The sequence below is a fragment of the Carassius gibelio genome, chromosome B16 (assembly GCF_023724105.1).
Source record: "Carassius gibelio isolate Cgi1373 ecotype wild population from Czech Republic chromosome B16, carGib1.2-hapl.c, whole genome shotgun sequence".
NCBI lineage: Eukaryota > Metazoa > Chordata > Actinopteri > Cypriniformes > Cyprinidae > Carassius > Carassius gibelio.
The window spans coordinates 8,423,506-8,447,932 of NC_068411.1; the positions used below are offsets into that span (position 1 = coordinate 8,423,506).

The 24,427-nt window shown below is 35.2% G+C and overlaps 1 protein-coding gene across 7 annotated transcripts in view; it reads left to right on the top strand.

Annotated features, from left to right (window-relative positions):
* The window catches only part of LOC127975342 (plectin), a 114,913-nt gene that overhangs the window by 7,700 nt on the left and 82,786 nt on the right, over positions 1-24,427 (top strand). For 2 of the 7 annotated variants that reach the window (XM_052579338.1, XM_052579340.1), the window contains exon 1: positions 2,857-3,022. The exons of the other annotated variants lie outside the window; for them this stretch is intronic. In XM_052579338.1, the coding sequence (XP_052435298.1) occupies positions 2,932-3,022 (91 nt within the window). In that variant the 5' untranslated portion in view covers positions 2,857-2,931. Of the gene's footprint in view, positions 1-2,856; positions 3,023-24,427 lie in introns of those variants that run through there. 7 annotated transcript variants of the gene reach the window in all.

The window sequence follows — 24,427 nt, forward strand, 5'->3', positions numbered from 1 at the left end:
GCCCACAGTAATGTCCTCACACCTGTTTTTGGCTTCCAGACCGTAGTCCTGAAGGAATATTTCAGGTTGTTGAGGACGTGCAAGTGCTCCTCAAACACACTTGAATATATTTTCACACTCTAATGTAAATGTGTCCCTCGAATGCATTGTAAGTCTCTTTGGATAAAAGGCATTTGTCAAATGCATATAAATACAAATGTAGGATGTCTTTGTGTTACATACTGTATATATTAATTTAGTTTTGGCCGAATTTAAATGATGGCTTTGGAAATATAACATGTGTATGCGTGTGTGTGGGGGGGTGGGCACTTGTTATTGAGATGCATTATGGGATTGAAAGAGCCCACCACTACAAATGTCTGCCATTGGACTGGAAAAATTATATTATAAATATGTCGTGACACCATGTTTTTTCAATTCTTTAACTCGTCAAAATAATTTGCGCAAAAGCAGCTTAATCTTTAGTTGACCAGACAGGATTTTAAAAAATAGGTTGGAATGACTTGCACAGTTAATTTGATTATAGTTAAGAGTTTAAGGCATTAAAAAAGTTGAATTAGGTGTTTGTTCATTTGTTTATTAAAGTGAGGGTAAAGGGAAAGGTCAGTCTTTATGAGTGAGTCATTGAATCATTTACTCAACTGATTTGTTCAAATCCAATAAATAGATAAGAAATAGCAATTATTGGTATATTGGAATTATTTTCATTGATTGTTGAGTTCCGGTGTGGTTTGAAGCCGACTCCAGACAGAATTGTTTTTCTTTTTTTCTCAGGAATATACATTGATTTTTGAAAAACAGTTTTATGTGATCTTGCACAATTTTCCTGTTTAGTATTTGGTCTTTTTTCTCTAGTACAAATACCTATGCATTTTTAAATCAAGCTGTTTACTTCAGCAAAATTACAAGATATTATATCTTGTTTTCTGAAAGAAAAAAGTTTTTGCTTAAAATAATAAAATAAGAACATTTTATATTATTATTATTATGGTTTAAAACATAAACTCACTTAATTTTGATAAAATTTTCAAAATATAAAGCTTAATATCTTAAGTAATTTTTCTTCGCAAGTATGTAGATTATTACTCTGTCGATTTAACAGTGAATCAATCAGGATTGAAACTATGAAAGAGTGGAGCAAAAACAAGCTAAAGTGCCTTCAGTATAGTGTTAGTTAATATTAATTTGTTCATTGAACTGTAGTATAAAATAATGTCACACTTATAATTGCGTTGTGTTTTGTTACAACTGTGATGATGATGATGATGATGATCAGAAACAACAGTAGTCTTGTTGGTGTGATAGTCCTGAAATACTTAATTCTTCTAGGTGTAAGGAATACAGGGTTTTTCTGGGTTTAATTGTAGATGTGGTTACCTGTAATAACTCTGTCCCTGTCAGATAAACCGTTATGGCAGAAGTGAGAAACCCAAGAGCTGTGCTCGAGTCTGAAGTCTGGAGCACTAACTTGTCATACCCAGTCTGTAAAAAGAAGTTGAGAACTGATGTGGTTTTGTAACTTTCTTCAACATATTTCTTAAAGTTTTATCAGGGATATTCATTAAACGTGATGTGATCTTGTAGATATCATATTTTTGTCTATTATTTCTGGTATAAATATCTAGGAAATGTTAAATCAAGCTGTGTTAACTTCAAAAAGTAAAATGACTATATTATATCTTGCTTTCTGAACAAAAAGTATGAAAATTAAAGTTTTCTGCTTACTTCAAGAAAAAGACGTATTTTTATTTTTGTTATATTATTATTTTATTAATTTTTTTCTGCTTTATGTTTTTTTTGGAAAACAAAACTCGTATAGCTTTTGTTTTTTGTTTTATTAAATTTATCTTGATGAAGAATGTATACTCAGTATACTGCATACTTCCTGCTGTATAGTTGAACATCATATCTGATGCTGCATGCACTCATCTGAAAGAGTGGGATGATGTATCTATCATGCTAAAAATATTACATACTCTAGTTATTTTATATTTTCTTAGTCGTTTTGGGTAAACGTAAATAGTGAAAACTTTTGTCAGTTTGAGTGACAGAAACATTCTTAAACTGTCACTTCCAAAATTCTTCACATTTTTTAAAAAAGCGTAATGATTTTTGTACTTTTTAAACATATATGTATATATATATATATATATATATTTTTTTTTTATAATTATATATATATATATATATATATATATATATATATATATATATATATATATATATATATATATATATATATATATATATATATATATATACGTGATTCATATTTTTTATGTAAAATGTGATAAACTAAAAGTTTTAATACTTTTAATACTTTTGTTCATCAAAGATGCATTAAATTGATCAAAAGTGACAGTAAGAACAATTATAATGTTACAGAAGTTTCTATTTTCTTTTACATTTTAAATAAATGTTGTTCTATTGTACTCTATTCATCTGTGAATCCTGAAAAATAAAGTATTCATGGTTTTCAATAGAAATAATGATGCTGAATATACAGCTGTGCATCACAGAAGTAAATTATATTTTTACATTATTAGTTATTTTAAATTGTAATAATATTTCAAAATTTTTACTGTATTTTTTATTTAAAAAAATGAAGTCTTAGTGAGCAGACATGACCTCTTTTAAAAGCGTAATCATTCCAGACGTATGTAGCACTAGTGTACACTGCATCTACATCTTCCAGCGGTTGGTAGTGTGCCGTCTCAGAGGTGTGTCGGGTGTGTTGTGTGGATGGACAGATTGATGTGTTGTGTGTCTTTAAGAGGCGGAGCCTGCTGGGGTTTACCAGTCAGGAAGAAGGGGGTGTGGCTAGCGCTGGCTTTGGAATGAAGTTTAGAGAGAGAGAGAGAGAGAGGGAGAGACTCACACTCATCCACAGCACCACAGAGCCGCACATCATCATCTACAGAGGACAGACCAATGGCCATGTACGAGCCCCTCTCCCTGCCGCCCGACGCAGACGAGCAGGACTTTATTCAAGCTTATGAGAACGTCCGAGAGAAATATAAAGGTACCACACAACAGGAAAGAGTGGAAGTGATGAGATGACTCTGTGTGTGTGTGTGTGTGTGTGTGCAGCTGCCGAGTGCTCACTGATCCACACACATGCTGTCTGTGTCTAGAGTTTGACAGAGTTGGCAGTGGATTTGTCCTCAGTAACACTGCAGCTCTGACAGACAGAGAGCTGATGTCTAACTGAAGCGCTCGCTCACGATCCAGACCATACTTGTGTTTTACAGACCGACCTGTGCTGGATGTCCATTTGTATTATCTACATTTAACAGCTGGAGTTTTGCTCTCATCATCTGATACAGTTTCTTGGCTTTGACTTTATCATTCAAAAGTGCAGGCAGACTTGTATTGTGAAAGAAGTCTCTTCTGCTCTTGGCTGCATTTATTTTAGTAAAAAAAAAAAAAAAAGGTTGTGAATATCTGCTAAACTGTAATTGATTGCTGTGATCAAATCTGTTCAGCATCATTCCTCCAGTCTTCAGTGTCACATGATCTTCAGAAATCAGAATAATATGATGATTTACTGCTCAAGAAACATTTCTGATTATTATCAATGTTGAACACAGTTGTGCTGCACATTATTTTTGTTCAGAAATCACAGATGAATAGACAGTTCAAAAGAGCAGCGTTTACTTGAAATGGAAATATTTATTACAATTATAAATGCCTTTACTGTCACTGTTTTTTGTGAGTAAAAGTTTAAATTTCTTAATATGATAATAATAATCACACTGGCCCAAACTTTTGAATGGTTGTATATCATGTTTTCCACAAACATATGAAGCAGTGTAGGTGTAAATACAAATAACAGTGTAATTTTTACTGTGTTTTATAAAAACAGTTAACACTAAGTGCTCAACAGCGGTTTGTTGGTATGAACGTTTCCTCGAATCATGTCTTCTTGAGGAAAGGTGTGCTGTTACTTTAGTCTCCTGATTGAGAGGAAGATAGTGTTGATGCCTCCTCTTTAAATATCGTCCCACTTCTGTCGCTGTGTTGTGAGTGGGACGGAGGTCTGTGCTGAATCACTGTCTCGTCGTGCGTGTGTGTGTGTTTGTAAAGTAGGAGTTTACAGAAGCAGCATTCTTGTTCTTTCTCTTCTCTTCTGCCAGAGACTCTATGATCTCCTTATTAAGGCACATCAGACGAGATGCTGTTCATCTGCCCGTCACACTCTCTCCTGCTCGATTGATCATCCTTAATTATTCGACATGTGTTGTCTTACGGTTGCAATGTCAGATTTATCTTGTTTTGAAGTAAAAATATTAAAAACATTAAATCTTTAAGACAAGATGCATTTACTTTAGAAGCAAAAATGACAGAAATTAGAGAATATCTACCTAAAATAAATAATGCCAGAAAACACTTTATAATTGAAACAGAATATGTTACATTTTATAAAATTTGATTATTTTTACTGCTCGCTTCCTCACTAGTTTACGCTTTATTTTAAGCATCTATTTTGTTCACTAAATTTGTCACTGAATTTTAGTTTATTTATATTTATTTATTTATTATTTTTGTATGGATTTTTTAAAATTATATTGTATTTTATTTTTTTAACACCAAATAGTGATTTTCTTTTCCCTATTGTAAGTAATAACATTTATGAAATGTCTCACATATTTTTTTTTTGTATCTAAGCTCTAAGATTTTATTTTATTTATTTTATTTGCCAAAAAGTGCTTTTTCCCTATTTTAAGCATACACTTCGCAAAATTTCTTACAGAATTTAAGTGTTTATTTAAAATATTTTAAATCTTTTTTATTTGATTTAATTTAATTTACTTATTTAATACCCCTGTATTAACATTAACTAAATTTCTCACATTTTTTTTTTTTTATATCTAAGCTCTAATATTTTATTTTATTTGTCCTTTTTTAGTGTTTATTTTACTTTTTTTTAATTAAATCAAATAGTGATTTTTCCCTATTGTAAGTATTAATATTTACGTTTTAATGTAATAACATTTATTTTATTATTTTATTTTATTTTTTTCATTTTTTTTTTGGGGGGGGGTAACAAAGCTGTAAGATTTTATTTTATTTATTTTATTTGCCAGATAGTGCTTTTCCCCTATTTTAAACATAAACCTATTTTAAACATATTTAATTGAACTTTTTGTACTCTATATGTTTTTGTTTAAACATAATGTTTTTGTTTTGTTTTGTTTTTTGCCAAAAAGTTCTCCAAAATTAAATGGAAATGAGTTTTTGTGCATCTATAAATCCGAAGGTCAGACAGGTAATGCCCATAGAGTCATGTTAATTGACAAACAAGTAAAAATGTTAGTGGATTGATGAATGATGCTCTGATTGGTCCAGAGATTGTCAGCTGATGTCAGAATCACTAATCCTGTCCCGACTCCTCATTCTTACTCTGACCTCTCTATATACACAACACAGATTTATGACTTACTATAGTTAATGTTTCCTGTAGAAATGGCCATTGACAGTTATTACAAACAGTTGTTTTAGTTTTTCTGGTCATTAGTTTGTAGGCTCTGTATCTGTCTGTGCATAAATCAAGCGTGACAGTAGTTCACTCCAGTAGTTGACAGTGTGTTGTGTTGATAGTTAGTTGTTTTAGTGTATATCGGTCATATTTCCAGCACAGACTGACGGTTCAGATCCTGGGTCAGTGTGCTGATGTCTGACAGTGGAAAGTATTTGTTCTGGAGCTCATCTGTGACCTTGTGGAGAGTCAGCAGTGTCTCTCATGAGAGACGTCACTCCAGCCGTGTCCGAGCACTTCCTGTGTTCACCAGGAACCGCTGAGAGTTTGGTGTGACACATTCTTCTGTCATGTCTTTCATCTGAAGAAATGACATTATATTTTTTTATTATTGAACCAATCACTGTGACTTTGATTTGGCTGCCAAAGTTTTTAATTCTCTCCTTCTTTCCTTCTTTTTTTTATTCTTATTTTTTACATATTTTTAGAAAGAAAGAAAAACGTTATGCAAAGTATATTATAAGGTTTTCTTTTTAAGAATGCATTTTTGGTAGATTCTTAGCTTGTTGTTAATTAATTGTGAAATAAAACTAAAACCATAAAAAACAAACATTTTATTGAAATAAAATAAAGGTTACCTGAAATAAAATCTAAAAAAAACCTAAACTTGTTTTATCACAGCAACATTTCTCCATTTTTAGCTTCAGTCGAAAATAACTAAAGCTAAATAAACTAAAAGTAATAATAGTAATAAACACAGACACATTGAACAAAAACACACAGCAAAATTACTAAAACTAGCTCAAAGTAAAAGCAGAAAATATAAAAACAGTATTATAATTAACAACAATAGTTGAAAAGCTATAATAAGTCATTGATACTAAAATAACTGTCTGAAGGTAACACAAGTTATCGAGTGCCGTTTTATGCCAAACACTGCTAACGATCAAAATACAGTGTATTATAAGCAACAGGAGATTTTGAGGTGTTCAGACTGACTGAGCCTCAGTTAAAGTGTTTAGATGCTGAAATCTGAGTGAAGGACTCACGCTGATCAGGACTGACACTGACCTTTCCCTGATGAGAGACATGGCCAGACATTTCAGCTTCTGGAGAATAATCAGTGCAGGACTGTGTGTGTAAACGCATGAGATGAGAGGAATGTAGTTTTCTGCAGCAGGTGGCGAGGCGTCAGTGAGCCGCTGATAGACCAGGATCATCTCTCTCTCTCTCTCTCTAACTGCTCGCCCCGTGCAGTCATGCTGAAACCCCTCAAAGGGCTTAAAATAGCATTGCATGTTGCCCCCGCTTGCATGGCCTCCAATTAAATGAGTATTTTTGGGAGCCTTGATTGTTTAGTAAGGGCAAATTGAAATACCACTGTATTTTTGGCACTGAGAAATAAATGCATGCTTTCTTTATGTTTTGTGTCTGTGCATATGATTGATCGGTGATCTGTTGGTGGCTGTGGCATCATGTGTGTGTGTCACTGCATCAGAGAGATATTCATCTGTATCGTGGTTATTATGCGGACACTTCTGAAATAAGCAGGACTCAAGAGATTCAGGCGTTCACAGCGCAGTGCGCAGCTTTACAGACGCTCATCCCTTTATATGGCTGCTTTATTTCAAGTGCTTTTCTGCAATCTGTGTCATAATCATTGATAAAATGGTACAAATATTTATTCAAAGAGATGTTTGATTGGCTAGTTCAATGGTGTATTAACAGAACGTCATTCAGTTTTAATGCATTTCTCATGTTCACACACTGCTGCAAAAATAAAATGAATGCAAGTTTAAAATATACAGTGATTTGCTTTCCAAAACTACAATGCTAAGTCCATTTATAATTTTAGAGTTAGGTAAAATAGACATTTTAATTGTGACATTATTAACCATTAAAATGAGAATATTGTGTCATTTGTTTTTAGTGTCTTTTTTGATACTTGGATTGTATTTTTGTCATGTAAAAAAAAAAAAAAAAAAAATATATGGGAATTAATATATATATTATTTAGCTGTTTCTAAAATGCTGTGAAAAAGTAAAAATGCAATTAATAATAAAAATGCAATTAATTAAAATTAAAATCCAATAGATATGAAAAAAAATAATTCAAAGAACAATAATGACAAAATGTTTTGTCATTTTCAAAACAATCAAAATCACACATTTATGATTTGTTTTATTTTACCATATGAAATATGTTAATTATGCACAGAGAAAGGAAAGAGACAGACAATGAACAGAGAGAATTTAGATCTTTTATATTGTTCAACCTCGTGATGTCAACCGTCCATTGATATAGTAAGAGTGTTGTATGTGTGTGTAAAAGTGAACAGTCGTCAGAGCCAACACACACTAGATGAGAAATGTGTGTTATTGCTGGTGTTTGTCTGCAGGTCAAAGCTCACACCGACTGCAGCTTCTGTATTAGGAGTTTCTGCACTGATCAGATCTGAAGAAGGCATGGGTTGTGAGGATACGCCGCTGCAGAGAGAATGAGTTTATCTGTGTGTGATCATGTATCTTGAAGCTCAGCATGATGAGGTGTACATGGAGACTAAAATGCACTCCTCAGCCCAAATATAAAAAATCTGGTTCTATGATATTGAGGTTGTTTATTCTCATTTATTAACATCATTAAAGTTCATTCCATATCATCGTCCCTTTTAATGACAGAAACAGTCTGTCACCAATCTGTAAATCTCATTCTGCATCTCATGTAAATGGGTTTTGTTTCAGGGAAACTTCAAAATCTGCCACATTTACTGATATGAATCTACCAACAAGCAGAAAAACTTCAAAACTGAACTTTTTAAAAAATATGATGAATTCATGACATCCCATCCGTTGTGTTACACATATGGCATGAATCACACATGTGTTCAGCTGCTGAAATTGCATGAATGAACATCTTTATTTAAGATTGCAGTCATCATGATGTTATTACTGAAAGTGTAATACAGTGATTTGATCCTCTCCAGCAGCCAATCAGAATCCAGTATTCTGACAGACCATGGTATAAATACTGTATGTAAAACTATACACTATGCATTGGATCATGAATTGAAAGCCACTAAATAAATAGCTTGATTTCTTAATAAAACAGCATGTAAAATAAAGAATATAGTATTTTCCGAGCTGTCACATTGCTGTCAGTATGAGATGTGTGCCAGTATTACTCCATTTTTCCACAGGTAATGCTGAGTGTACTGTGAAACGGCTCTGAGTTTGACATTGGGTGGGATTTCCCTCGATGCCGGTGGTTGTTTCTTGGCTTGTCATCACACTGCTCTCTTTGTGGCAGATGGAAATCACAGAAGTGCTTTCCAGAGAAGTATCGAGGGGTCAGTCTATAAATGACTGTGTCTGTAATATCTGACCACACAAAGAGCTTCAGTGTGCTGAATGAAACTGACCTGCTCGCTGTCCCTGGCCCTGTGTGCTTGCTGCACTCTCACTATGTTCACTCGTTTGTGCACACAAACCTACAGAGACTGAGTAGTAGTTATTCATTTAGCAGATGGATTTATTCAAGGATACTTGGGGCACTCGGTAAAGTTCACACTGTTTCAGAGTGATGCTCTTGATTTGATTGAGGATGAGACGTCACAGGAGCGCAGAGCAAACTGCAAACAAACTCTGATGAAGCGTCTGTTAACTAACGAGAAATTCATCTTCTTACACTTCATTTGTCATTCAAAAGCCTTCTTTAGTGTGTAAGAAACTGTACAGTACATTTTCATGTTCAGCTCAGACAACAACTGGTTAAACATGTGTGTGTGTGTGTGTGTGTGTGTGTGTGTGTGTGTGTGTACACACACGGGTCATGGACGGCATGGACTGTTCTAGTTGTGAAGGAAGTCATCACCTCTGTCACTTCGAGAACATTCTCTCTCCCTCATATCCTAGATCTGTGTGTGTGTGTGTGTGTGTGTGTGTGTGTGTGTGTGGTTATTCATAAAGTGTGATTCATGCCATGTGTGTAAAGGAGAGATATAGAGATAAAATGAGATATAGAGTGAAAAGTAAACTTAGTTTACATATTAGGATGAAATGAACTTTGTTCACTCATTCATGTTGTTAGTAAATTGATTTAAATTGTAAATTGTTAAATTACATGTTGAATCCCAGATTTCAGTTTATATGTGTAAAAGAAGATAAGGGGATAAAATGAGTGAAGGTCAATTCACATTTTTAAGTTAAAGGGGTCATATGACGATGCTAAAAAATATTGTTTGGTGTAATGCAATGTGTTTACATGGTTTATGGTTAAAAAACATTATTTGAATACATGCCATACATTATTGTTGCTCCACTAATTTTATTTTATTTTATTTTATTTTATTTTGAATCTCAGAATTTCAGTGTGATCCCAGAGTTCTGGAGCCCTCTACACACTCATTGTATATATATATATATTAAATTAAAGTAAATATACATTTGATTAAATATATATTTCCAGGATCAGTTTTACCAGAAACGGAAATCTCAGATTTTCTCTGATCTCAGACTCATGGACTCTGCTGTAAATCTCTGTGCATCTCTCATCTGAAATGTTGCAGGGTATTTCATCAGGACCTGTCACAGTTTAAACTGTCCAAGGACAAGTTTGACGGGGCATTCGTGTCCTTTCATTAGTCAGAACTCACGCACATGTCCTTGCTTTATTTGGAATAAACTCATCTGGCTGCTTCTGTAGAGCATGAGTCAGTGTCATGCTCTGATAGAGACGAGCTCACATACCAGACAATCATTTCACTCCAGAAGTTTCTCTTTTGAATTAAGAGTCTCTATCGCAGCAGAGCGAGAACCAGTAAATGGTGATTTTATCTTTTAGCACCTGAGTAGTAATTAGTGAAGCAGCAGTCAGTCCTCTGAGATCACACATGGCCTTCCTGTTTCTCACAGCACCCTCATTCTCAGTTTACTGCTGCTGTGATTGATCACTGATTTTTATTTGACAGTGCTCTTCCACAGCTTCATGATATTGTTTCTGTTATGCTCTTCTGATGTCTTGCCTACATATACTTTTAAGAATATATTTTCAGCTCTGAGTCCAGCATAGTTCATTGGTCAATGGTGTGGTCGCAGCGCGGCTGCAGCTTTCTCTCATTTTGGGGGCGTTTTTGTGCACTTGGGGTGATGCTCGAGTGGCGGTTTGGGCTATTCCACACATAACATGAACACAAACTGAAAAGCCAGTTAAATCCAAGTGAAAAGGTTCAACTTCTGTATTTATTTTATTGTTTTACAATTGTTTTGTTTTCTTTAGGAACCCTGTAAGCACTTTTTTATTGATATTAAGCAGATGTAATTTTTTTTATTCAGATCAACATACGACATTGTATGTTACAATTGTAAACTTTTGTATTGTAAATATATATATAATTATTTTATAAAATATATTTTATACATATTATGCATTTAACTAAAGGATCCTTCAAGCACTTTAATTCCCAACACCTCCACCCTTTACTCGCACTGCACAAAAATTGGTTCAGAAACATTGAATGTTACAGGGACTGATTATTGCAAATGCAGGTCCCACTGTGTTCGGGTTAAATCATTTTTATTTGTTTCTTGCTAGGGTTTGCATATGGTGGTGTGTTCTTACAACACAAAGAACTACAACGTTTTTATATAAGTTTGATTGCATCATATAATATAATTGTTGTTAATAGTGTTCATTGTCTGTTTTGTTACATCTTTATTGATTTTACACCACTGATAAGAAACTACTAAATATTGTAGAAACATAATTGCTTTGCAACGATTTCCTTGCTGACAGTATCACAATGTATCGTAACATAACGTATTACAACCCCGTATCGTGATAAGTATCGTATCGCCAAATTCTTGGCAATACACAGCCCTATTTTTGACAAATTTCAGTCTGGTTTCAGGGAGCTACATGACATCTTACATACACTGGAGTAGGTATTAGTTTTGCTTGATTTGAGTGCAGTATTTGACACTGTAGATCACAATATTCTTTTACACAGACTAGAACATGTAGCTGGGCTTCGAGGTTCTGTGCTGGAGTGGTCAAAGTAGAGAATTGTTTTTCTTTCCATGCCCCAATACATCACGGTGTACCCCAGGGCTCCATCTTGGGTCCTCTTTTATTTGCATTATATATAATTCCTCTTGGTCATATTATACAGAAAAAAAAAATTTATCTTACAACCTTTATGCCAATGACACTCAGCTCTACTTTCCTATCAAAAATAATAACTTCCAATAACTTCCTATAGTTAAACAATGACAAAACTAAAGGTGACCGGTCCATCTCTGTGGCTGCTTGCAGACTCTGGAACAGTCTCCCTCTCTATATTAGATCTTCCTCTTCTGTTTCTACTTTTAAATATTCGTTAAAAGTTTTTTATTAACTTTTTATAACGTTTTGAATGATGGTGTTTATATTTTTACGTTTTCAAGGTTTTGATCCAGTTTGTTAATAATGTTTTAATATTATTTTAATTTTAGTTTTAATATCTCTGCACAGCACTTTGGTTGGAACTTCTGTTGTTTTAAAATGTGCTTTCTAATTTAATAAAGTAATAAACTAAACTGATTTTTATCCGATGACATTTACGTTGGGCCAGAAAGCGGCAGCTTACCGCAGTACAGTGGCATGTGAGAAACTAAGACTTGCATGACTGGGTCAGCATGAGGATCAGGAATGTCATGGCAGTTCACCCGACACACAGCTGCTCGTGCATCGCTCACATACTCCACCGAGAGCACCAATCGCCTTCATCATCAGGAGGTTAATGACTCCTCTTCTGATTCCACTCAAGTCAAATCAAATGAGTTCTAATTCAACTGGTCATAAGAGCTTTGATACATCGTATACTCTCAGAAACAGGTCACTGGAGCGAAACCCTTTCAAAAGACCAGGATGCTTTAGATACAAACATGAACTTTTGAAGTACTTCTTTTAAGTTTAACATCTACCTTTTAGAGATAAATGAAGTACAAAGATGAACTTTTTAGCTTTTGTACCTTAGGATACCACTTCAGTGACTGCTGTGTATAGTGTATAGTGATATTTTTGTTCATTTTTGTTCATTGCTAAAATTTAGAAGCCTTCTTTTGAAATTCTCATTAAATTCTGAAATTTTAATTGAATTAGATTTTAAAGCTGCAGTTGGTAACTTTTGTAAAAAAATATTTTTTACATATTTATTAAACCTGTCATTATGTCCTGACGGTAGAATATGAGACAGATAATCTGTGAAAAAATCAAGCTCCTCTGGCTCCTCCCAGTGTCCTATTGCCATTTGCAGTTACGGACCGGTCCCGGTAAAAAATAACCAATCAGAGCTGCGGTCCGTAACTTTGTTTGTGTTCAAAATGTAGAAAAATGTATATAATAAGCGAGTACACCATGAATCCGTTTTCCAAACCGTGTTTTTAGCTTGTCCTGAATCACTAGGGTGCACCTATAATAAGTGTTTATATTCGGACTATTTTAGATTGCTTCGGGGATACCGCGGCGGAGTAACCCAGTACCTTTGTGATTCTTCATAGACATAAACAGAGAGAAGTAGTTCCGGCTACAATGTTCTTCCGCAAGATGCAAGCAGTTCTGTTTATTAACCGCTAGAGCGTCAAAAGTTCCCTACCGCAGCTTTAAGGCATTTTAACTACATCTATCTAATTATTTCTAATTCAAAATATCCTAACAATAATCATAAACAATAATAACGATCCACTATATTTTGATTATATTATTCTATAAAAATGTTTAACATTAATATACAAAATGTAAAATATTATTACAATTTAAAATAACTGTTTTGTATGTGAATATATTTTAAACTGTAATTTATTCCTGTGATCAAATCAGTATTTTCAGCATCATAACTCCAGATCTTCAGAAATCATTCTAATATGATCATTTGGTACTCAAGACACATTTCTGAATATTATCAGTGTTGAAAACAGTTGCGCTGCTTCATAATTTCACAAAACAGTGATGCATTTAATTTTCCAGTATAGTTTGATGAATAGAAAGTTTTAAAGAACAGTATTTATTGGATATAAATTATCAATGACTCTACTCTCACGTTTGATCAATTTAATGTGTCCTTGCTTAATAAAAGTATTAATTTCTTTCAAACTGACTACTGAAATGTTGTCGTAACACTAGTTTCAGCAAATGGTCTTAGTGCAGCTTATTTAGCATTTCAGAAGGTCAGGGAGAATCCTGCTTTCCATGAAATATGACCTAAACTAATAATACATGTAATGATCTCAGATGTGGCTCCTGAGTGCTGTTCTCCACATGGGTTTTAAATAACTCTGTAATGGGTTTCCCCGTCCCTGTGATTGGCATTAAGCTGCTCTCCTATTCGTATAAGAGCTGCTTTTAGCTTGGGAAGCCTAATGTTTGTGCTAAAAGAGCGCACAGTTTTGTGCTTCCTGTAGTAGTTTATTTGAGGGCCGCTTTGGCAGCGCTTCAGAGGCAAAGCATTGTGGGTGAGGTCGGCAGGAAGAGAGCTGAAGTCTGTAATTAGCGCGTATAAGTCAGATTACAGAGCGTTATTATAATTTCCACAGCAGAAGGCCATCTCTGCGTCAGCAACACACTCAACAGGCTTTTAGTGTCATAACAGGAATTGGAAAATGAAATAGCTGTGCTGCTCTCCTGTTTCACTCAGCGTCCTTGTGTGTTAAATCTCATGTCTGTTCATGCTGTATTTCAGCAGGACTCCTAAACGTGCTTACCCTCTTAAGACCTGAGAAGAAAGGTTTTTTCCATGTCTTTACATTGTTAAAAGCATTAGAAATAATGTAAAAAAAAAAAAAAAAAAGTTTTGCTATGTCCTCGGCAGAGAAAATCAGAATACAATTTCATGAAAAAATAAAAATACAAGAATTAATATGCATTTTAAAAATCACCAATACATTTTTAGTTTTCAAGATTTTTTTAAAACTTTGTATAAATATGATTCTCAACTATGTTATAACAGAATGATTCAATATAGCAGTTTTCTTTCTGCAAAATGTGTGTAAAATGGCCATAAACGGGTTTTCTCATTATATATAATGTATCTATAAACTAAATCTAATTTGCATATTAATGTGTTTTGGGGCAACATGTAATGATAAAAGGAGTGTTATAATGGGAGTTATAATTGGCAGGATTTTCATAATAATATATAAAGTCAAGTCTGCTTTATTGTTATATATAATATTTAATAGAATATTGAAATATAATTTATTTCACTGTTCATTTGCTGTCTCCCAAAATGCGTAATGAACCTGCATTTAGTCCCGGTGTCCTCATATGAAATCAACGTCATAACAAAAGGTCAGTTTATTTGAAAATACAGTACATACAGTAATATTGTGAAATATTATTACAGTTTAAAACAGCTGTTTTCTATGTGAGTATACTGTGATATCAAAGCTGTATTTTCAGCATCATTCCTCCAGTCTTCAGTCTTCAATCTTCAGATATCATAATAATATGATGATTTACTGCTTGAGAAACATTTAGAAGCAGAGAGTTCAAAAGAAAGGCATATATGAAATGTCTTTTGCAACATTATTAATGTCTTTAAAGTGCACTAATGCATCCTTGCTGAATAAAAGTATGACATTTCTCACAAACACATCATTAAAAGATGATTTCAGATGTTTCTGTGGTGGCTTCAGCTTGTGTGTGTCAGATCCTCATGTGTCCTCGGAGATCATTGTGTCTGGCCTGGACCGGCGCCAGAAGAACTGGTGTAAGAGTGAGATAAGCAGTCGTTTCTGCTGTCTTATGGTTGGCAGGATTACATGAACTTTCACTCAGAGCTTCTTTTAGATATCCGCAGTCAGCCGTCCAAAGACAGATATCAGTGATGACTTTGACATCATATATCGTTTCTTCTGTGTCCGTCTTTATCACCAGAGTAGTTTGGATTTAAATCTCCAGACTGAGAGACGACTAACTCATTGTCATTAGACTGTGTGAGCACAGCCTCTAGTGGACGGTTTCATCCTTCAACCAGAGATATTGTTGTAAAGCGTACAGGTTTCCAGATGTCTGTGTGCGTCACTAATGAAGCATCTGCTCTCAGTTTGTGACACTTGTCCTTGACCCTGTCTCCGACTCCGTGTTTGTGTGTTGAGGTGCTGACGTGTGACGCAAAACAAAGGAAACCTGTGAGTGTCTGACAACTTCCACTTTCCTCCGTTCCCAGCATTCCTCAACAGGAAGGAATGATGTGCCAGGGCCTGGGTTTCCCCAGCAGCGTCAGTCTGAGCCATTAACATCCACACTGCATTATTTCCCCTGATTCGAGTGCTCTGAACTCTTAGACACCAACTGAACTTGTGTTTGTTCCACAGCTTGACGTCAGAAGCTCAAGAACCCAGAGAACGAGTCATTTTTACAGCTTGATTGCAGTGAAGAGGAAGATTTGACTTCTGAAACTTACAGTGTATTTTTATAGTAAAATGAACTGTCAATAAATAGAGAAGTATAGGCATAGCTTTTTTTCTGTGATGCACATTCATGTGCAAAATGTAGGGTAGGGTATAATATTATATAATATTATATAGACAAGTATCAGTTAGTCTAGTACAGAATGCATAGCCAGGTTTTTTTTATTTTTAAGAATATTACAAGAAAAGAAAAGGGAACCACTAAAAGGGATGGTCATTACAATAATAACCCCCTGAAATATGGTAAATAAAGCTCTGCCGCACCTGATTGATATGTGGAAAAAACCTCACTAGTTCTTGCATAGAGAGAAACAAGCTTGTGTTTTAAATGTAGGAATCCTGTTTGAGAGATGATGTAACCTCCTAGAAGTGATGTCACTTGAAAGAACATTATTTTACAAGGGTTTTAATGAGGGTAACAGGGCTGACATGAAAGCAGAAAATGCATATTTATGTCAAAAACATTGCTTAACAATGAGACTATATTTAAAACAATATGCACTTTTTGAAATATATTTTGCCTTCATCTTGAAAATTAAAAGCCCTGCTGAAAAAGAAAAATCCCTTTGAGGGGCAGGTCATAAACCTTACCCTTATCAGCATCAATGCTATTTAGATCATTTAATATAATATGTATTTGATTTATGTAATATTGATGAAAGTGTGCATTGTATTGTAATGATTTTAAATTGCAAATTTATTTGTTGTTATATTAAATCTATGTTTGATTATTCTTAGGGATGCAAAAGGCGTATTGAAGGTGAATTGAAATCTGTAAATAACTTACTATTTACAGAAACAGTACCAATGGCCACTCACTTCTGCATGCCAGTAAGTGTTTAGAAAACAGTTTCATTTACAGACAAAGCATTTGCTAATTATTTCCTTTTGGTTTGTGCTGCAACTGCTGTCAGATCCAATACAGTTGGCTGCTTCATCTTTCAACTAAAGTTTCTTTGCAAACTCTCCATTATACTGTGCCTTTTTTGCTAAATAAAATGCTGTGAACAAACATATCATCCTCTGACGCGATCCTGGGCTCTATTAAAAATGAACCAAGAAATGTAATGTGAATCTGTTTACTGTATGCAGCTAAGTGACTGAACACCAGTGGGTGGGGCCTATAGTGTGATGATGTATAACTATTGGTCGATGTCTTGCCCTGGAGGCGGTCATATGCAAATGCATTTGCACTTTTGATGTCACAAATCCCCCATTCTAAAAACAAGCCTGTTTTTGGAGCTTGATCAAATAAATATCTGTTCATAATGAGAGGAAAGATTCAAGCTGTGAAACATGCACAATGTTTTAAAAGAACAAAGACCTCTTATATGTCAGAAGATCAAGGCAAATTTGATTTCTCATTCTCTGAACCTTTTATACCGATAAAAAATTTAAGATGAAGAATGCACAGATTAGCTTTATCATTCAGATCAGTAGAGATTCAGATCAAGATCAATCACTTGCATTTAGAAAATAGATGCTGAGCTTAAAGAAAGATGCTGTAGTGAACTCTAAATGGAAACAAAAACAAAAACTGAGCATTTGAAGACAAAACACATGGATATCCTGTCAGAGTGAATTTGGAACAGTAACAATGGGCCAAAACAATGACAAGTGATTAGAGGAGATACACACACACACACACAGAAAGAATCTTACACATGCACTTATCCAGAGTCTCATCTGCTCAGATATGAGTGTGTGTTTGCTTAGCATTACTTCTGTCCATTCACAGACCGTAGATAGACATAGTGTCTCAACAGAGTCCACAGCACAAATAACCAGATCAGCAGAGTGTTTATATGTGTTTGTGAGAATGCATGACCTAAGAGGACTGGAATGTTTTCAGGACGTCCAGCTTTTGGGTGCCACTGATGGTTACCTCTCTTTGAACTGAGAGAAACAACCTCAGCTCTCAGTGCATTCAGCTCCTCTCATACACAGAGAGAGGACTTTTACATCCATTCATTGCATGTTATTCATTAAACACAAGAAGATGAATTTCCAAGTACATCATATTCAAAACAATTCTTACATCAATTATTGCATTCAGTTCAGGAGGACAATTTGCACATGGATGGATGAACGGCTAGATAGGGCGGCAGGATTTGTGGGAAACATCTAATTAATTATTCAGAGAATAATTGGAAACACTGACAGATCATAAGCTGCTCAAGTACAGTATAAATGAATACTAATACTAATAATATGCTTCACTCCGAAACATGCAGTGCATACGGTATATTTATTTAAATCATGTATTTCTTAGGTCATGGGTTAATTAAAATTAAATTATGCTAAGATTTATAGGGTGTGCTTTAAAATCAACAATGCATATATTTATATGGCATCAGAATATAAGTATTCATTAAATATTTTCATTTAGTACTAATCAAGACCAATTGTTAATAATATTAATTATTATTATATAGGCCCAATGAAGGATCAAAATATAGTGCATGTAGCCCATGGAGACATAAGTTTAAAGAGATTATTAAAAACAAATTCACTTTGTAGTTACTGATGCTCATCATACTCTTCAAAAAGCAGCAATATATCAAACCACTATATATCAGAACTACATTTGAGCTTCCTGTTTGTCCAAATTGTCGCTCTGCACACTCTGGACTGTCATCAGAGAACCTTATGAGTATACTGGGATGATTTTAAACACTAATGAAGGAGTTCATGTGTTTACTGGACACTTTTTGATGCCTTAACTCATTGTGTGTGTGTGTGTGTGTGTTTATGTTTGTCTATGTGTGATTGAACACAGGAAGCTCAGTCCTGGTCAGACTCATTGTCATTAAAGGAAAACTCCACTTGTTTTGAAAAATAGAGTTTTTGGATCCATTGAGCCCTTCTCCGGGTCTGGCGTCAACAATTTTAGCTTAGCTTAGCTTAGCATAGATCATTGAATCTGATTAGACCGTTAGCATCTTGCTAAAAATGACCAAAGAGTTTCTATATTTTTCCTCATTTAAAACTTTACTTGACATTGTATACTAAGACAGACGGAAAATGAAAAGTTGTGATTTTCTAGGCTGATATGGCTAGGAACTATACTCTCATTCTGGAGTAATAATCAAGGGACTTCGCTGAAATACCATGAGCACCTGAAAATAGTTCACAGCTAGTTTGTGTAGTTACAGCAATAAAAAAACACACAAAAAAAACACAAAAAATAAAAATCACTGACTTGCTCCAAACTTTTGAATGGTAGTGTATTGCATGTAAATATGGTGAGAAGGACAATTAAATGTAGAAAAAAACATAAATATTTATGTTGTGTAATAATTTTGGAGATCCTTCTCTGCCCGTGGAACCTGTTGCTCAGAGCTTTGATCACTAATGTATGCGTGAATCAGTGCAGGGATTGGCCGGACCCTCGTGAATATGAATGAGGGATTGTCGCAGGCAGGAAGCTCACAGTTCAGGGTGAGTTTGGTGGAAGGGATGGGCGGCACACGCACTGTATCCAGCACAGGGAGACCGTATGTGAGTGAGGAAGAGGAGCAGTAAGACCACAAGCCAAACAACGGAAGACAAGGGACAGAGAGAGCAGTTATCTGACAGCAGGACAGACCTTCCTGAAGATATTCATCAGTCATGACTTCCAGATCCATTCAGCAAGAGATCACGATTCTGAAAGGTACAGCTCTAGTCTGATCAGATTTAGTGAACTTTGCTCTGTTCTGCCTTAAACGGGTCAGATGACATTGTTAAAAAGAACATTTATTTGTGTATTTGGTGTATTGCAATATGTTTAAGGTAACGGTTTAAAGTAAAACACATGTTTTTTCCTCTGTGCCCCACCTTCTGAACCATGTAAATTTTTACAAAGCTCATCGTTCTAAAAAAGCGAGGTGTGCTCTGATTGGCCAGCTATCCAGTGTGTTGTGATTGGCTGAATGCCTCAAGTGTGTGACAGAAATGTTACTCTCCTCACCATACTGTGATGTGTGACCCGGCTCGATGAGACGAAACCAATAAAACCCATTACAAACCAGCCATTTGTTGCATCCAGTGGAGAAATAATTACTGATTATATTGACTTATACTGTCTTTTTATGGGTTATGTGTCGCGCTGTGTAAACATAAAACCATGTCTGCTTTTGTGATCAGAGAAACAACAAGCTCTACTCTAGACGGCTCAAAACTCCTGTTTGTCCAGTGACAAACCCTTTACATATGAAAACATACTTACAGACTGTGAGTCAGATGCACCAGACTGAACTTGACAAGTTGGTACTGCCCAACTTTGACCACAGACTCGTTGTAGTCTACTCTCTCAGGTTCAGAAAACAGTCCTCCGTAAAATGTTCTGCACACATCTGAATATTTGGGTTGAACTGTTCTGAAACAGTGTTGTAGATACAACTAAACCCCTGATTTCTAGTTGTGTCCTCTTTGGAAAGGACAAAAGCTTTCAGTTTCACAATGAAACAGCATCTCATGGCGGCAGCAACAATACTACAGCGAGAATAAAAGTTATGCTTCCTTTCTTCCTTTCTGGGCAGTGTTATGCAGATCGTGTGGGGGGGGGGGGTGTTTAAACGAGGTGTGGACGAGTCTTACCTTTTATAAAGAATATCTCTTTGGGCTTGAGACTTTATTCTTCACAACTTTACAGATCTTATCTATTCAAGAACAGCTTGTTAAACTTGTAATCACATCATACGAGCTCTTTAAACTCTTCAGTCTGAAGTGTTCGGGATTCCCTTTCTAGAACAATCATGAACGAAGCTTTGGAGGTCAGGTGAAGGTTTAAATCAGTGTTACACTACATACAGTGTCAGATACATTACAAATGTTTCCATGTTAACGCTGTGAGAGATAAGCAAGAGAAATATTGTGATTGTTTTGGCTGGACAGGGAGGGGCGTCCGGCCGTGGCATTGTTTCAGAGCGACCGGAAGTTCTTTCTATAGATGTAGCTACATTTTGGGGATCAAATTGTCCCCAGAGATGAACGCAATGTTTTGCGAGAGAACAGAACTAGCTGTGCTTATTTTAGTTCAGTTTTCTCTCAGCACACGTTCATTATCGAGCGTCTGTGAATCTCACTGTGAATGTCTTCTTGCATATGAAGTCATGTCATAGTGCTAAAATGAACCATGACTGCACACTCCTCATGCTTAATAGTCAACTATAGACCTTTTCTCACAGCCTACTCAACCTTTGTTTCTTGAGCATCAGATCAGGCTGCTAGAATGATTTCTGAAGGATCATGTGACACTCAAGATCATAGTAGAGGAAGCTAAGACAATCTTAAGGGTCCCTCTGGATACTGAGCTGAAGATATTTAGATAAGCTTCTGTGGTTTCTGAACTCTACAGTTGTGTCTTCGTAGGGTGTTGCTATTTCTTGGCCCTTAAACACCCACACACACACACACACACACGCTGCTCGCTCACGTCTCTCGTCATTGACACTGACTCACACTGCCAGACATAGCAGTTCTCTCAGAGCGGGAGGGAATCCCAGGGCTTTCCTGTAAGTTTGCATTGGGAAGTGCACTTTCTTTGACTTCCTGTTGGCTCCTCCCCCTGAGCTGTGTCCAGCCCTGTTTTCCACAGACGTCATGCTCTCCGATGAAGCCACAGATGACTGCATGGGTGCATGGGTTGCACCTAGAGATGTATTACACTCCACCTAATTCTTCAGCAATGCAGTTTTCCATCTGATGACGACAATTTTTTGAAATCCTAGACTCTCCTCTTTCTATAATGTTAATAACTTCAGTAAAACTTTAAAACCAACAAAATAGAAACGAAAAATAGTACATGTATATTATTAAAAAAGGCCTCTTATACTTGCTTGCTCTATTCTTTTTAGTCTTATTTTTATTATATAATAAATAGAAACATTGAGACATGTTATAGCACTTGTATATCATTGCCCTTTTGTTGGTTTTGATTGCTTCTGTCGTCCTTATTTGTAAGTCGCTTTGAATAAAAGTGTCTGCTAAATGTCTAAATGTAAATATACTGGTTTGATTTTGGTGTAGGTTTTCTAGGGCTCATCAGTATAATTATTTAACAATTACAAAGTTATTATTTCTGGCATTTAACAGAACATTTTTGTGGGTAATTCTCACCTTACACTCATATTTTTGATGCGGTCTGAAGATCATATCTGGTCTAAAAATATATACATTTGCTTTTGTAGATGTGACAGAGAGAGACTCTGGTGGTCTTCGAGCTGAAGCCCAGAATGTGCCGCTGTTCTTGGTAAACATGTAGTGATGTTGTGCAGACGCTGTATCTGTGTTAGTATTCATCTTCAGACTCACATCAGTCAGGTCTGTCTTCATTTCTTCTCTCGTCCAGAGGCCTAGAGTTTCCTCGGTTGTTGTTTCTCTGCTGGAGACCCTCACAGTTATTAGCCCTCCACAAGAAAGCAGTTTATTCACTCATAAATTCTGCTTTATGATGAATTTTAGATTATTCATGAAATCCATAAAAATCAACAATGGGATTATTTAAATTACAACTTAGCACTAATTACTGAAACTATATAAAAATAATATTTGTTAATTGAAATAAAGCTGAAATAAAATATAAACATTAGACGAAAAACTTTAAATATTGCCTTGGCAGCTTAAGGAAATAGGTTGAAGCACTAAAATTACTAAATGGTTATAAATAAAAATTAAAACCAAAATGTCTTTGTATTTCAGTTTTTAGTACCATTTAGTATTTTTAGTGCTGCAACCAATTTAATTTAGCTAGCAAGGCAATCTTTACATTTTTGTTTTATTTTATGCTTTATTTCAATTAACAAATTCACTTTTTGAGTAGTCTAGCTGATTTATTTTATTTTATTTTATTTTAGTCTTAACCAGCTACAAACACAGATGTTTTGTTAGTTGAGCAGGTTATTTTCTCTCCTAACACACTTTTTGAGTTTTAAGTTTGTGAGAATACAGTTTAATCAGTCAGTAATGAAGAGTCATTGTTCACTCAGTTTTATTCTGCTGTGCTGGGAAACATCGCCCTCTTCTGCTCAAACAGTTCATCTCAGTCACATTCACTACACTAAATACCATGGTAAAAGCTCAGTTCTGTTCATAAGTATGCGAGTGAGTTTGAGAGGACTTCATATGTGTGTACGAGCATGTGTTGTCTGTGTGTGTGTGTTTAGTCTGTTACTTCTGAACTCAAAGAGGACAAAGACAGGAAGACAGCACGGGGCGCATGTGAAGATTTACACATGTGTTTATTTGTGAGGACTCTGTTCTTTCGAGATGAAATCCACAGTTTGCTGTGTCAGAGTCTGTGTGAGTTTACTAGAAACACCTGATTCAGGTCTTGCAGTCTCTAATAATGATCTAATGTTTTACTGTGACTGTAATCCAAAGTAAAGGACACATTTACTCGATTATAACAAGAGAGTTTGAGCGGCTCTAGTTTCACCCTGTTCTCATGGTTCGCTGGTGTTTAACGGTGTTCATTATCAGAGACTCTCATTCAGTCAGACAGGACTGTGTGTGATTGATTTGTTCAGATCTGTGAGGTCACTCTGTCTGGATGCTCAGAAACAGACTGACCAGATGAACCACCAGCACAGATATTTATAACTCGTTTACTGGAGATGTGTAGGGAAGACACTGTTTAATCAGCATTTTACCTCGGTTATGGTATCGGTAAACAAAAATGATCAAAAATTTCAAATAAATAAAAAAATACCCTATACCATTCAAATATTTGGGGTCATTTTATTTTAGATCATTTTGAAAGAAGTCAGTTTTTGTCATGTTTTTTATTTATAGCAAAAGGAATACTGTGAAATAGCATCACAATTTAAAAGAGCTGTTTTCTATGTATATATATTTTAAAATGTCATTGATTGCTATGATCTGTTCAGCATCATTCCTCCAGTCTTCAGTGTCACATGATCTTCAGAAATCATGAAAATATGATGATTTACTGCTCAAGAAACATTTCTGATTATTATCAGTGTTGAACACAGTTGTGCTGCTCAATATCTTTGTAGAAACCGTGATGCAGTTTATTCTTCAGTACTGTAGGCTATTCACAGATGAACAGAAAGTTCAAAAGAACAGTATCTATTTGACATTTTTGTAACATATTACATGTCTTCGTCTTCAGTTTAGCTACTGGAATTATAGAAACGGTGATGAAATCAGTTATTTTAAAGCAGTATTTTAAAGCTTTATGGAAAGCATCTGTGAAATGTTGTGGATTAGAAATGATTTAGTTTGGGTAAAGACAAATACTAACCATATTTACACTTCTGCTCTCACTGTAAGAGTCTGTGAGGCGAGCTGTGCTCCATTATAATATTACACTGCGTTGTATCTCTCTCTGTTGTTCCCCGTGTGATGCTGATTTGGGCGGTGGTAAAGCATTGTTTATTAGTTTATTGAGTCTCTAAAGATATCCGCAGTAAATCTTCTGACAATGTAAATGAATGACAGGGATTATAATATCATATAATGTCTCTTTGACCGTCACATCACTTGCTCTGTGTTTTA